This window comes from Rhinopithecus roxellana, chromosome 6 (assembly GCF_007565055.1).
Source record: "Rhinopithecus roxellana isolate Shanxi Qingling chromosome 6, ASM756505v1, whole genome shotgun sequence".
NCBI classification, from domain to species: domain Eukaryota; kingdom Metazoa; phylum Chordata; class Mammalia; order Primates; family Cercopithecidae; genus Rhinopithecus; species Rhinopithecus roxellana.
Window position 1 is genome coordinate 45,185,497 of NC_044554.1, and position 15,694 is coordinate 45,201,190.

General features: G+C 46.1%; 1 protein-coding gene across 2 annotated transcripts in view; it reads right to left on the minus strand.

Moving 5' to 3' along the window:
* The window catches only part of LMTK2 (lemur tyrosine kinase 2), a 108,068-nt gene extending 96,269 nt beyond the window's left edge, over nucleotides 1-11,799 (minus strand). The window contains exon 1 of one of the 2 annotated variants that reach the window (XM_010388501.2): nucleotides 11,380-11,799. In XM_010388501.2, coding sequence (XP_010386803.2) covers nucleotides 11,380-11,482 — 103 coding nt within the window. In that variant the 5' untranslated portion in view covers nucleotides 11,483-11,799. The remainder of the gene's footprint in view (nucleotides 1-11,379) is intronic. The other variant, XM_030932363.1, reaches the window with a different exon arrangement.
* Between the last annotated feature and the right edge of the window lie 3,895 nt (nucleotides 11,800-15,694).

The window sequence follows — 15,694 nt, forward strand, 5'->3', positions numbered from 1 at the left end:
TCTCTAAGAGGCCCCAAAGCTGCAGTTGCTCTCTCCTCCCCTTCCCTCAACCCCAAAGATTAGGTACAGGAAGCAGAGGATCAAAAATCTATTAAAAATGTCCAGAAGCCCAGAAGCAATGAACAAACCCCACACCCAGATCTTTTTGCTTTTTTTTTTTTTTTTTTGAGACAGAGTGCAGTGGTTCCGATCTCAGCTCACTGCAACTTCCATCTCCTGGGTTCAAGTGATTCTCCTGTCTCAAACTCCTGAGTAGCTGGGATTACAGGCACACACCACCACACCTGGCTAATTTTTGTATTGTTAGTAGAGACGAGGTTTCACCATGTTGGCCAGGCTGGTCTCGATCTCCTGACCTCAAGTGATCTGCCCACCTTGGCCTCCCAAAGTGCTGGGATTACAGGCATGAGCCACTGCACCTGGTCCAGATCTTCGTTTCTCATATCACTCTCCAGAGGAACCAGAGCTCCTTGAAGAAAAGGCTGATTCTAGGGCTGGGGCAGAGAATATACAAGATGAAACTGTAGCTTCTTGAAATGCCAGAAAATAAGGAAATGCTGAAAAAAAAAAATGGGGATATGCCAGCGGGGTACTGAGGAGCTAACGGAAAGAGCTCCCGATGGCCAAAGCTGGTACAACGTTTAAGAACAAATAAACAACACCGTGGAATCAACCCGAAGTATAAAATAAATATCCATGCATCCACACTGACGTAAGTAAATGCTTGAATAAAGAAAGAAACAGAGGGTCACTTGGGCCCAGGAGTTCAAGGCTGCAGTGAGCCATGACTGTGCTACTGCACTCCAGTTTGGACTACAGAGCAAGACCTGTCAAGGAAAGCAAAGGGGAAGAGGAAGAAAAAAAAGAAGAGAACAGTCAAGTCTCCTAAACAGAAGAATTCCAAAGAATGTCTACAGACACTTCCTTGCAAAGAGGTGGAGCACAGCTTGCCACCCATTAGGAGTTGACCCTGCCCTCATACACCACGGGGAGGGGAGGACAGAGCAACTTTACAGAGTGAAAGCCTGACCAACACTACTCAGTCAGGTGACCAAGTAACAATCATGTTGTGTGCACATGCCCTCAATGTCATATGATGAGAATGGCACTTTAACTCTGTGATCTTCCTCCCAAAAACCCACACCCCCAGTCTAATCGTGAGAAAAACATCAGACAAATCCCAGTTGAGGGACACTCTACAAAATATCTGACCAGTACTCCTCAAAGACATCAAGGTCATTCCAAACAAGCAACGGACTGGGGGAGCCCAAGGGGCATAACTACTAAATGTAATGTGGTTTCCTGGAAGAGAAAAAAAAAGACACTGGAGAAATATTAAAGAAACTGAATAAAGTGTGGACTCATTTAATAACCTATTAATACTGGTTCCTTAGTTGTGACAAATTTACTACATTAATGTAGGATGTTAACAACAGGGGAGCTGGGAGAAAGATACACACGAACACTCTGTAATATCTTGCAATGTTTTTGCAAATCTAAAATTGTTCTACAAGAAAAAGGTTTTAATTAAAAAAAAAAAGGCTTCATTCCAGATGAAGGTCTGTGGCTGCATGGAAAGTCAAGTCTGCAAGAGAATGAGAGGCTCCAGCTCATACCCTCTCCTTCACACACACACGCACGCATACATAAAACACACACACATGCACAAACACGTGCACACACACACACACACACACGGGGTACTGGTTTGGTGAACTTAGTTCTCTAGTATCATCTTCATCATCCTCAGTTACAAATGCTGACGGAACACCTGTGAAATACCATCCAAACAGCAATCCCAAAAATGTGTGTGCCATCCCAAGGTCCTTGCAAACTAGGTAAAGAGGACTTAAACAATGATGTAGGCCAGGCATGGCGGCTCACACCTACAATCCCAACACTGTGGGAGGCCGAGGCCAAAGGACTGCTTGAGGCCCATAGTTTGAGACCAGCCTGGGCAACATGGCAACTTCACTTTTGTAGACCATCTCTACAAAAAGTAAAAATTGGCCAAGCATGGTTGCATGTTATCTATAGTCCCAGCTACTCAGGAGCTGAGGTGGGAGGAGTGCTTGAGCCTAGGAGTTCAGGGATGCAGTAAGCCATGACTGTACCTCTGCACTCCAGCCCAGGCAACAGAGCATGACTTTGTCTCTTAAACAAACAAACAAAAAACCAATGATATGAAGATATGAAATGGTATTTGGTATTTGTGAAGTGCAAGTGGTAGACTGGCATGATGAAACTAAACCTCTTTTTTTTTTTTTTTTGAGACAGAGTCTTGCTCTGTCGCCAGGCTGGAGCACAGTGGCGCGATCTCAGCTCACTGCAACCTCCACCTCCCGGGTTCAACCTCAGCCTCCCCTCCCGAGTAGCTGGGACTACAGGTGCACACCACCATGCCCAGCTAATTTTTTAGTAGAGACGGGGTTTCACCATGTTGGCCAGGATGGTCTCAATCTCTTGACCTCGTGATTTGCCTGCCTCGGCCTCCCAAAGTGCTGAGATTACAGGCGTGAGCCACCACACCCTGCCTGAAACCAAATCTTTTTTTTTTTTGAGAGTCTCACTCTGTCACCCAGGCTGGAGTGCAATGGCATGATCTCGGCTCACTGCAATCTCTGCCTCCTGGGTTCAAGTGATTCTCCGGCCTCAGCTTCCTGAGTAGCTGGGGCTGTAGGCGTGTGCCACCACACCCAGCTAATTTTTGTATTTTTAATACAGAAGGGGTTTCTCCATGTTGACCAGGCTGGTCTTGAACTCCTGACCTCACGTGATCCACCCACCTTGACCTCCCAACGTGCTGGGATTACAGGCACGAGCCACTGTGCCCAGCCAGTAAATTTTATATTCTTTCCATCCCATGTCATTTACAAATCAAAAATGTGTTAGTGTACCACACATTCTATACCTTAAAAAGGCATGTAAGTTGACCTTTTAAAAGGATGAAATGAAAATAAACGTCAGTTCCAATGTTTCTGTCCGGCACCCCACAAAACACCCTGCTCCACAGGTACACACTCTCAACTTCACCAAGGGAAGGAACTCTAATGGCTGGGCCAGGATCAATAACTCAGTAGGGAAGGTGGGTCCGCAAAGAGGTTTCAAAAAATTAAAAAGATGGCAGCACTTACAAAAGCAGGAGAAGAGCAAATGGCAAATAGTGAGAATATATGGAGAGCCAGAAGATGGGAATTTGCACGTAATATTTTGCAAGCTATAGGCAGATCAAGTTAGCTCTGAAGAAAGTGTTGTGGAGGGTGGAGGCAGGAACAACAGATGTGCTGCAGCAGACACCCAGATGCAACGGTCTCCCTTCACCAAACTGGGGCCAGATGCAGGGAGCCAGGGGCTACTTTAGCCACACCACATGGTCCTGCATACCTAATTTGACCTGATGGTAACTCAAGCCTTTTAAAATACTAAAACTGCCCAGGTGCAGTGGCTCATGACTGTAATCCCAGCACTTTGGGAGGCTGAGGCAGGAGGATCACTTGCGTCCAGGAGTTTGAGACCAGCCTGGACAATATAGTGAGATCCCATCTCTACAGAAAAAAAATGTTTTACATCAGTCAGGCATGGTGGTATGCACCTGTAGTCCCAGCTATTCGGGAGGCTGAGGTGGGAGGATCGTTTTAGCTCACCTGTAGTCCCAGCTATTCGGGAGGCTGAGGTGGGAGGATCGTTTTAGCTCAAGAGGCTGAGACTGAAGTGAGCTATGACTGCACCACTGCATTCCAGCCTCAGTGACAGAGCAACACCTTGTCTGTGTTAAAAAAAAAAAAAAAAAAAAGGCCGGGCGCGGTGGCTCAAGCCTATAATCCCAGCACTTTGGGAGGCCGAGACGGGCGGATCATGAGGTCAGGAGATCGAGACCATCCTGGCTAACACGGTGAAACCCCGTCTCTACTAAAAAATACAAAAAACTAGCCGGGCGAGGTGGCAGGCGCCTGTAGTCTCAGCTACTTGGGAGGCTGAGGCAGGAGAATGGCGTAAACCCGGGAGGCGGAGCTTGCAGTAAGCTGAGATCCGGCCACTGCACTCCAGCCTGGGCGACAGAGCAAGACTCCGTCTCAAAAAAAAAAAAAAAAAAAAATAGAAAAAACTTTTAAAAAACATATAATAAATGCAAAACCTACCAAATTGTCAAAAACTGAACAGGAGGTTTACCACCACCACCCCCTCCCACCAAAGGCCCAGGTGGACAGAGGACTACAGAGGCACTCTTTTGTGGTTGGGGAAGGAAAAAACAGCAGAGAAAATGAAAGCTACTGATCAATGTTGTGGCTGTGGGTACCTGAGACATCTGGCATAAATAGTGCTCACTTTTCCCACCTGAATCACAATACAATCAATGACATTTGGAATCACTGCACTGAGCTAACTACTGCAAAAAAAAAAATTAATAATGAGGTTATTTTTCTGATATGCCTGCTCATTGTGACAAATAATTGCAATGCCAAGGCAGGGCTCCATATTAGCCACTTGCTGCAATTTTAAAATACATCAATCCAATATTCTGCTCTGCAGACATGCTAATTTTACCAAAGTTCCCCAGTTTTTTGTTTGTTTGTTTGTTTGTTTGTTTTTTTGAGACGGAGTCTCACTCTGTTACCCAGACTGGAGTGCAGCAGCGTGATCTCAGCTCACTGCAGGCTCCGCCTCCCTGGTTCATGCCATTTTCCTGCCTCAGCCTCCTGAGTAGCTGAGACTACAGGCGCCCGCCACCACGCCCGGTTAATTTTTTGTATTTTTAGTACAGACGGGGTTTCACCGTGTTAGCCAGGATGATCTCGACCTCCTGACCTCGTGATCCACCTGCCTCGGCCTCCCAAAGTGCTGGGATTACAGGCGTGAGCCACCGCGCCCGGCCAGTTCCCCAGTTTTTTACAACAGTATCTTCGTAAGAAGATTCAAAGAAAGCTAATAATGGAATCTAAACACCCTAGAGGGAGCAGTCTTTCTAGATCAGAGATGGTTATCTACCATCTCCTCCTAGAATATTCCTTCCCTCATTTTAGTAAATACAAAGTTTTAAAACAGTAATAAAGCACAACTAGTCGACTATAAAAGCACGTGATTTTAAATGAGAAAGGGCCGGGTGCGGTGGCTCACACCCATAATCCTACCACTTTTGGAGACTGAGGCGGGAGGATCACTTGAGGCCAGGAATTTGAGACCAGCCTAGGCAGCACAGCGAGACCCCAACTGTATTAGTCCATTCTCATGGTGCTATAAAGAACTGCTCAAGACTGGGTAATTTACAAAGGAAAGAGGTTTAATTGACTCACAGTTACGCATGGCTGGGGAGGTCTCAGGAAACTTATAAACATGGCGGAAGGGGAAGCAAACATTTCCTCCACACAGCAGCAGGAGAAAGAAGTGCCAAGCAAAGGGGGCAAAGTCCCTTATAAAACCATCAGATCTCGTGAGAACTCACTCAATATCACAAGAATGGCTTGAGAGTAACCACCCCCATGACTCAACTATCTCCCACCAGGTCCCTCACACGACACATGGGGATAACCAGAACTACAATTCAAGATAAGAATTGGGTAAGGAAACAGCCAAACCATATCACCATCTCTACAAAAAAAATAAAGTAGGCATGGTGGCACACACCTGTAGTCACACACCTACAGGTAAGCGTGTGTAGTAGGCACACACCTACTCAGGAGGCTGAGGTGGGAGGACTGCTTGAGCCTGGAAGTTTGAGGCTACAGTTTGAGCTATGATCGCACCACTGCACTCCAGCCTGGGTGACAGCGCAAGACTCTGTTTTTCCCTGAAGTCTCTTTCTCCTGTTCTGCAGGAGGGAGTTGAGGCTGTGCTACCTCTGTTCTCATCTCACCGGCAAAAACTCCACAACTGTTTTGTCCCTTCTTTTTTCTACTTTCTCACCAAAGACCTCTTCTCACTTCCCTCACCCTTGTAGTGGGCCTAGATTTGGGAGTTCACAAAGAATCAGGGTCACGATCATAATTATAATCCTAGCTGGCCTTGCGTGTCCTAACCAAGGACTAAGCACTGTATCTGCCTCACACCAGTACTGTCCCACAGAACCTTTCTCCACAATGGGAAGTTCTCTTCTGTGCTGTCCAAGCCATAGCCACCAGCCACCTGTAGTTATCAAGCCCTTAACATATGGCCAGTGCCACTGAAGAACGGAAGCTCTCATTCTAAAACACTTATATCTGAGCAGCCACAGGGAGCTAGTGGCTACTGTACTAGATGGCACAGGTTTGGACCCTCACAAGACTGTAACTATTCTCCCCATTTTACAGATAAACCAAGTCTTGCCTGGTGCAGTGACTCATGCCTATAACCCCAGCACTTTGGGAGGCTGAAATGGGAGGATCTCTTGAGGCCAGAAGTTGGAGGTTGCAGTGAGCTATGATGGCACCACTGCACTCTAGCCTGGGCAGCAGAGCAAGGTCCTGTCTCTTAAAAAAAAAAAAAGAAAAATGAGAGGGAGAAAGAAAAACGTCAGTCACATTCATCTCTCCAGCTTCTAAGAGGAAGCATCAGCTCTGGGCTTGTTCTACTACAGCCTGGGTTAATCAGGGATGCCTCACGACAATACACAATTATGTTTAAGATAAAGAAAAACTTTCAAGTGCTCATGATTCTTTTAAATAAATTAAAACCAGCAACTGTTCACACGCAAGAGCTTTAGTCATCTTCCAGTTTAAAAACAGGTTTATTACATAAAAGGAGACTAACCCAGATCATCCTAAAAATTTCCAGCATAGTTCTCCAACACTACGAACTTCAAGTAGTAACAATACCAGCTTAGACTTAAATAAACCAGATTTCTCTCTAAAGCATCTCCATCCACCATAAAAAAGTTATTTTGAGCAACAAAGATTTTTTAAATCCAGTAAATTCTAGACATGCCATGTTAAGCAGCCACCACTTTGAGCTCCTGCTTTGAAGCCTTACCACCTACCATTAGTAATCTGATGATAACCAAATTTACAAAGAAATCTGAAACAATGAAGCAATTCAGTGTGAGAGGGCACACCACTGTGACCCCTCACATCCCTTTGGGTAAATATTATCACCACCACCCTTTTTAATCATGGAGTTCTAAGCCCAGAGGTTGAGTAACTGACCCAGGGTCCTTAAGCTATTCCAGTGGCAGCCAAAGCTTCACACCCAGATCTCACTACAAAGCCCAACTTCTTCCTACAACACTGTGTTCCAGCTAGGATTGGTTGATGAATTTTACCCTCAAACGAAAAAGTTGGATTATTTCTATATGTCCATTTACAAGAACTTTTTTGAGGACTCATTTGTTTACTGTTTCAGAACACTGGACGTCCCTTATTTACATGACAGTGTCTTTTTAAAATTATATCTACAGCTGTTATCTAAGTGACACAATACACAGGGGCCAGAGAGGGCCCAAGGACTAAGAGTATTTGCAGGAACACTCAGCACACTGATTATCATCAAAACTGTAACGATTTGGTAACTTCAGTGCTAATCAGCTACAAAACTGTTGGACAGACTTCCTATTACTGTTTAAATGAGCACATTTAGTTAACCCCAAAATATCACCAAGTAAAAGTACAGCAATCCCAACCAAAGTCAAATTTCAAGACTTATAGCTATAAATCTTAAAATAATTTGCATAGAAAGCCTGTTGAAAATAATTTTCTCAGAGGCTGCTAAACACAGTAATTCATACTTTAGAAAGCATTTCCTTTACTTTAGAAATCTTTTTCAAGATACAAGTCTGTTTGTTTAATCTAAAACGAGAGGTTCGGTTTCACAAGCTGCCGTTTAATCAGTAGCTGAGTCCCACCGGCTTCACAGGCTTCCGTGAGGTCCTTTATCTGGAGCTGCTAAAAGCTTCCTCTGTACTCTGTGACCTAATACGCTGCAGAACAATAGAACTGGGTTTCCTTGTCTCACCACTATCCTAATATTAATAAGAAAGTGTGAGCTTAGAGAAATTCATTCACATGTACAACATCTTTCTTTATTTCTAGTCCCCGTTTATGATGTGAATCTTGAGGATCTTGGAAAAGGTACATCCATGTTTTCTAAGAGAAGAATGATCTGATAACTATGATCTGGGGAAAAGAACTGAACTGTAATCTTAGTTTGGCAATTTCACTGGGTGTGAAAACAGTGAACTTTCTCCCTTTACATAAAAGCTTCATAGAGAAGACCAGCAAATCTTAGTCTACGTAACCAACAAGGGCTCTTGCAGAAACACAGATTCTTAGGAAAAGAGGCTCCCAGACAGGGCGGGGGTGGGGGCATAAGGGCATCCTAGCCCAAAGAAGAGGCCCAAAATAAAGTTCACCCAAGAAATACCTTCTTGCCTGATGGGCAAGTACAATCCATATATTTACATAGCTTTCTTATGACTGAACAAGAAAATACCTTTTTCAACTTCTGAGCCTAGCAATGAATCCAGATGATGAAGACACCATAAATAAATGATCTTCAGTTTAAAAGCTGAATTTCAGTTAACTGCATGCTTTCTCTAAGGCACCATTAAGCTGGAGAGACTGATCAGGCCTCAAGTAGAAAGAAGAACAAGCAGGTGAAAGACCCTATAGAATGGGTCTATACTTATTTGAAAGTGTCTAGCTCTATCTTCACAAGGAGTACAGGTTCCTGGATCAGCAGAAGCTTTAGTTCCGTTTTCGGCGTGTAACTGCTCTTTTATCTACCATACGTGGTCAAGTGGGATTCCTCTTTTTTAACCAGCGAGCTCACTAGTCAGGATTAGCTCCAAGGTTTTTTTAAAATCTTGGTCTAAGTATCTTGATCAAGAACACACCTCAGTTAACGAGGATCAATAAGCTCTTCTGGATGGAGAGACAAGCCCCTGAATCTACGTCTGATTGTGCATTTTTCTTTCTTTTTTTTTTTTCTTTTTTTTTTTTTGAGACAGAGTCTCACTCTGTTGCCCAGGCTAGAGTGCAGTGGTGCGATCTCGGCTCACTCTAAGCTCTGCTCCCTGGGTGCAAGCAATTTTACTGCCTCAGCCTCCCAAATAGTTGGGATTACAGGCTCCCGCCACCACACCTGGCTAATTTTTGTATTTTTAGTAGAGAGGGAGTTTCACCATGTTGGTCAGGCTGGTCCCGAACTCCTGACTTCAAGCAATCTACCCACCTCGGCCTCCCAAAGTGCTGGGATTACAGGCGTGATCCACTGCACCCAGTCTGACTGTGCATCTTTTCCACAGACTTTAACCCTAGGTATCCACTATTCATATGCAACACATCAAAACATATACACCTATCCTACAAAGATCAGAATATGAAAGGAAAATTCGTAGCAAAAGTTGCTACAAATTACCAAATATTTCCCTATGCTTTATCTATGTCAAGATTTGATACCTCTATTTACAGATTAACTTTTCTGATTGCTTTGTTCTACAACACCCCAACAATACTCAGTTTTTTATAATTCATGACACCATAGAATTGTAAAGGAATGGAATAAAAACCATGTAAGAAGTGTACAGGCGGTCAGGCACGGTGGCTCACGCCTGTAATCCCAGCACTTTGGGAGGCCAAGGCAGGTCAATCACGAGATCAGGAGTTCAAGACCAGCCTGGCCAAGATGGTGAAACCCCCGTATCTATTAAAAACACAAAAATTAGCCAGGCGTAGTGGCAGGGGCCTGTAGTCCCAGTTACACGGGAGGCTGAGGCAGAGAATTGCTTGAACCCAGGAGGTTGAGGTTGCAGTCAGCCAAGATCGTGCGGATGCACTCCAGCCTGGGCGACAGAGCAAGACTCCATCTCAAAAAAAAAAAAAAGTGTACCGGAAGACATAGGTTCCTATAAAGAATCGGTATTTCAAAATATAAAAAATCCAATTAAGCGTAAAGTCATCTGGAAACTTCTTGAATCCCCATCACATACTCTTTACCTACAACCCTATACTAGTGCTAATTTTCAGTATCTTTAAATATCAACATCATCATCCTTCCACATAATCTTTCATTATTTCCCAGGTACTTTCTGTGACTCTTACCAGTGTTGCCCATACACATCTGATAACATTCACTCTTATCTATCAGATCAGAAAACAGAATTCACCTCACAAGTATTTGATCTAAGGCAGTGACAGAAATTTAGTGCTACATTATACGGTACAATGAGGACATTTAACGTTCAACTAAAGGGCACTCAATGACAAACCCTGATGTAGCTCTGGAAGCAATTACATGAAGCTTTCATCGCAGATTTGTTTGAAAAATATGTCTTTACTGGAGACAGTACATCCACATTCTGTACCCAATTAACATTACTCCAAAATAACTCTTGACCTCAAGAGTATTCCAAAACAGTTACAAGACTTGAAATGGAAAAAAAAAATCATACAACTAGAGGTATCTAAGACTTGGGTTTGGGGCTCTGCCTACAATGAAGCTGTGTCACCTTGGGTAGGTCATTTGACCCAACACCCCCAGTATTTCCTACTACATAACGAAGAAATTAGTCTAAATTTTCTTTAAGGTCTCTTCTAACTCTAATATTCTATGAATGTATGAAAGCTCAATCTTTCCCCATTTCAAAGATAATGGCGTCAGGCAATAATGCCAAGTTAGCCTACATTTTTTTTTTTCCTTTTTAGAAAAATGACACAACTTGGGATGTCTTCTTGGGTTGAAGTTTTATTTAGGAAAATAAACCCCAAATAAAAACGATGTTGAGAAAATGGGGGCGGGGGGCAGGGGGAAGAAAATCATACACTGACGTTAGCTAAAATAGAAACTTCCATCACCCTTAAGCCAGTTTGTCAATAGTTATTCAACGCCTGCTACTCTAATCACTGGCTTCCTAAAATAGAAATATTTATAGTTGTTCCCTTCTCATCCCCGGACATACATTCCGAATAAAAAGCACAGAGTCTAAAATCAATTTACAACTTCAGAATAAGTTGCAAGGAGCGAAACAAACTCCGCACAGCTCGCCAAGTCATTTGCATTTAAGTACGATTAGGGTTAAGAAACGGTTCTTATTATAAGATGCGAGAAAAACGCACAAGAGGCAGGTGACATCTGGAAAGGGAAGCTGAACTGCCAGGAAGCGATATAAGCTGAGAACCTTAAGGCAACAGGTCCAGGGCCGGTACCGCAGCCTATCCCGGGAGGGGTCGGTGGCTGCCACCTCGCCCGCCGCCCTCCCCAGCCCCAACGAGGTTGCCTCACCCCCGCCCCCCCATCCCACGCCCCTGCGGCAGAAATCTCCCTAATCACTCACCTCCCTGGGATTCCCGCCCCCGGCAGGCCCTCCGATCCCTCGGCGCCGAGGCCAGCCCGGCCCTGCTGTCCCCTCCCCCTCACGCCGAGGACCCCGCAGCCCAGTCCCCGCAGCCCCGTCCCCACCGCGGGCCCGCTCACCTGCACCTGTTTGCGGAAGTGGCGCGGCCCCGGCACTGCCAGCGAACAGGAGGACCAGCATCAGCAATAGCAGCCGCCGCCGCAACGCCGGCGGCCCCGGCATCTCGCCCACGGCGCGGCTCCGGGGCCGGCTCTCCAGTCGCCTTCCGTCCGTCCGTCCGTTCGCCCGTCACTCGGTCCTGCCTCCCTCCGCTGCCTCAGCGGCACCGGCGCCGGCTGCTCCCGAGCACACGTTGCTTCTGCCAAACCTCGGTCCGGCTCCTGGTCCGCACCTGCTGCTCCAGTCGCAGAAACACCATCCTTCCCGCCTGCGCCGCCGCCGCCGCCTCTCAACAGCAGCAACGGCAGCAGCCCTGCGGAGCGGCGGGCCCGGGCAGCCGCGCTCCCGCCGCCATGATGGGCTGCGTCATGTGACGTAGCGCGGGGGCGGGACGTCGAGATGGACAGGGCGGACAGCCACTCGTCAGTCCACACCGGCCCAGGAGGCCCCGCCCATCATCCTGAAGGAGTGAGCGGTAGCGGCCGGTGCGCCCCCTGCAGACGGGAGAGTGCGTGGGCAGCAGGTAACACCAACAATTATTTTAAATTGAAAAATACAGGAAAATGTAAAGAAAACCATGACAATCATCCTGATATTTTTTTCTAAGTGTTTTATAACATGCAAAAATAGGCCTGTCTTGTATTCTGCCTTTTTTTTTTACTTGTCAGAGCTGTTTTAGGCTCTTCTCCTTAAGTTGACCTACACATCCTCTCAGCCATCCAACAGCTTTGGGCTTTTCACTTGAATTGATCAAGAGGAGAATGCCTCTCCCAGCGTCACCCACTGACTCACCTCCTGAGCTAAAGCTGTTGCCTCTTGTCCACCTGGCACACACTCTTCCTTTCGTCTGTCGAGACTCAACTGACATATGACTTTATCCATGACTCTCTAGGAGAAATGACTGTCATCTCCTTAATGCCCCGCCCTGGCCCTGTATGGACTGCTATCCCAGCTTTTGTGTCTTATTGACCCGTGGTTGTAAGCTCCCTGATTCAGCTGGGAGGAAATCCCTGGTGCAGGACCTGGGTTGGAGCAGGTGTTCTCTAAAGCAATGGTGAATGGTCCTGGTCCCAGGTACCAGGGCAGAGCAGCTCCCGGGGTGGCCTTCTCCCCACCAAGAGTTGAGGTGAGAACACAGTCCTGCAGAGAGGATAGAGAAAGCACTCTCCAAACACAAGTAATATAGTGGTCAGATACATGGGGGTTGGGAAAATGCCAAGCTTTTCTGGAGAGGCGCTATGGTTCAGTGTGTGCATGAGAGGAGCTGATTTCAATCTTATCAGATGGGACTTTGCCACCTGGCAACAGGGTAACCTCCCCAATTCTCCAAACTCCCCAAATGTCCATCCTAAATGACAGCTGTAGGTGATGTTAACACAGCACTGGACACAGAGATGATGCCCAGGGAATATTTGTTGGATGATTGAAGCAAGCCAATAAATATCTAATGAGACAAACAGCTGGAATGAGAAACATTGAATTTAAAAGTCCATGGCTTGGCCGGGCATGGTGGCTCACACCTGTAATCTCAGCACTTTGGGAGGCCAAGGTGGGTGAATCACTTAAGGCCAGGAGTTTGAGACCAGCCTGACCAACATGGTTAAACCCCGTCTCTACTAAAAATACAAAAAATATTAGCCGGGCATGGTGGCGCGCGCCTGTAATCCCAGCTGCTTGGGAGGCTGAGGCAGGAGAATTGCTCGAACCCAGGAGGCGGAGGTTGCAGTGACCTGAGATCGCACTACTGCACTCCAGCCTGGGCGACACAGCGAGACTCTGTCTTAAAAAAAAAGTTCACGGCTTTCTGCTGATTCTTTGTGGAATCAGGAAGGAAGGCAAAGGTCTAGGAAAGAGACAAAACCACCCTGTTGTACTTCTACTTTTTTTTTTTTTTTTTTTTTTTTTTTTTTTATCGAGACAGAGTCTTGCTCTGTCACCAGGTTAGAATGCAGTGGTACGATCTCAGTTCGCTGCAACCTCCGCCTCCTGGGTTCAAACGATTCTCCTGCCTCAGCCTCCGGAGCAACTGGGACTACAGGCACGCACCACCATGCCCAGCTAATTTTTGCATTTTTAGTAGAGACGGAATTTCACCATGTTGGCCAGGATGGTCTTGATCTCTTGACCTCGTGATCCGCCCACTTCAGCCTCCCAAAGTGCTGGGATTACAGGCATGAGCCACCGCGCCCGGCCTATACTTCTACTTCTGTCAGGAAGCTTCTCACTTTGAGTTCAAAGAAGCCAGGGACACCCACACTGTGTACTGTGAGGAGACTCGTGGCTGCCTGCCGCGGTGCTGGCCTAAGGAAGGCCTTGCCTGATAATCTTGGGAGTGGTTATTTACAACTAAAGTGCACTCCAACAGCACGTCGGACCACAGTCCCAAAGTAGATTTCGCTATTATTTGAGCAAGCCCAAAAGTTAAAAAAAAAACACAAAACTTCTTTTCCTCTTTCACAGAACAGGGGTTATAGTATACATCCCACAGAGGATGTCTAAAGGCAACCTTTGCCCCACCATCCACCTCACCATCTATGCCTTTATCCAATACTTGAAGACCTCCAGTTAGAGATGTTATTAAACAAACAAAAACCTGTTGGCTTGTTTAGTTTCACCTAGAAGTCAGAAAACAGCCTTTAGTGCCTGCCACCACGCCTGGCTAATTTTTTTTTTTTTTTTTTTTTTTTTTTTTTTTTGTATTTTTAGTAGTGACAGAGTTTCATCATGTTAGCCAGGATGATCTCGATCTCCTGACCTTGTGATCCGCCCGCCTTGGCCTCCCAAAGTGCTGGGATTACAGGTGCGAGCCACCACACCTGGCCGCTTTTTTTTTCTTTTTTTGAAACAGGGTGTCGCTCTGTCACCCAGGCTGGAGTACAGTGGTGTGATCTTGGCTTACTGCAACCTCTGCCTCACAGGCTCAAGTGATTTTCCCACCTCCGCTCCTGAGTAGCTGGGGTTATAGGTGCCCGCCAACACACCTGGCTAATTTTTGTATTTTTAGGAGAGACGGGGTTTCACCATGTTGACCAGGCTGGTCTCGAACTTCTGACCTCAAGTGATCTGCCCACTTCGGCTTCTCAAAGTGTTGAGATTACAGGCGTGAGCCACCGCGCCCAGCCCTTTACAGCCATTCTTGCAAGTGCCCAGTCTCTTTCAAGTTTTCCTTCATGCCAAGCCATCACTTGGAAGACCCTCCTGCTGGTATCTGTCGTGCCAACAAGCTCTGGTTGAGGCCTGGATGCTGAAGGATGTGGAGTCAGCTTAGTATTGGATGAGCACTTCTGGAGTTCTGGCACCTAGCAGATACTCTAAAGGTTCACAGAGCTCAGCTGGATCAAATGGGGCACCCAGGAGGCCCTGTTGGTGGGGTCCTGGAGCTGCTGGTGCCAACTCATGAAAGCCAATTGTTAAATGTTCAGGAATTTTGCACACTGGTTGTTCAACACAGCCATTGTTAAAATTTAAGTTATAGGCAGTGGCTTACACCTCTAATCCCAGCACTTTGGGAGGCCTAGATGGGTGGATCACTTGAGGTCAGGAGTTCAAGGCCAGCCAGGCCAAAATGGTGAAACCCCATTTCTACTAAGAATACAAAAATTAGCCGGGCATGGTGGCAGACTCCTGTAATCCCAGCTACTCAGGAGGCAGAGGCAGGAGAATCACTTGAACCCGAGAGGCGGAGGTTGCAGTGAGCTGAGATCACGCCATTGCACTCCAGCCTGGGCAACAGAGTGAGACTCCATCTCAAAAATAAATAAATTAATTAATTATGTAAACGTATAATTAAATTATATTAAAAACAAAGGTCATGAGGGAAGCATTTTGATATGATTTGGATTTGTGTCCCCACCCAGTCTCATGTGTGGAGATGTAATCCCCACTGTTGGAAGTGGGACCTGGTAGGAGGTGATCAGATCATGGGAGAGGTTTCTCATGAATGGTTCAGCACCATCCTCTTGGTGCCGTTCTTGTGATGGTGAGTGAGTTTTGACGAGATCTAGTTGTTTAAAAAGTGTGTAGCACCTCCTCCCTCTCTCTCTCTCTCTCGCTACTGCTCCCACCATGTGAGATGACTCGCTCCCCCTTTGCCTACTGCTATCATAGTAAGTTTTCCGAAGCAAGCCAAGTGGATTCCAGCATCATGCTTCCTGTACAACTTGCAGAATCATATGCCAATTAAACCTCTTTTCTTTATACATTACCCAATCTTGGGTATTTCCTTATAGCAATGCAAGAATGGACTGATAGTTTTGAAGACTGGAAGGCAAGAAG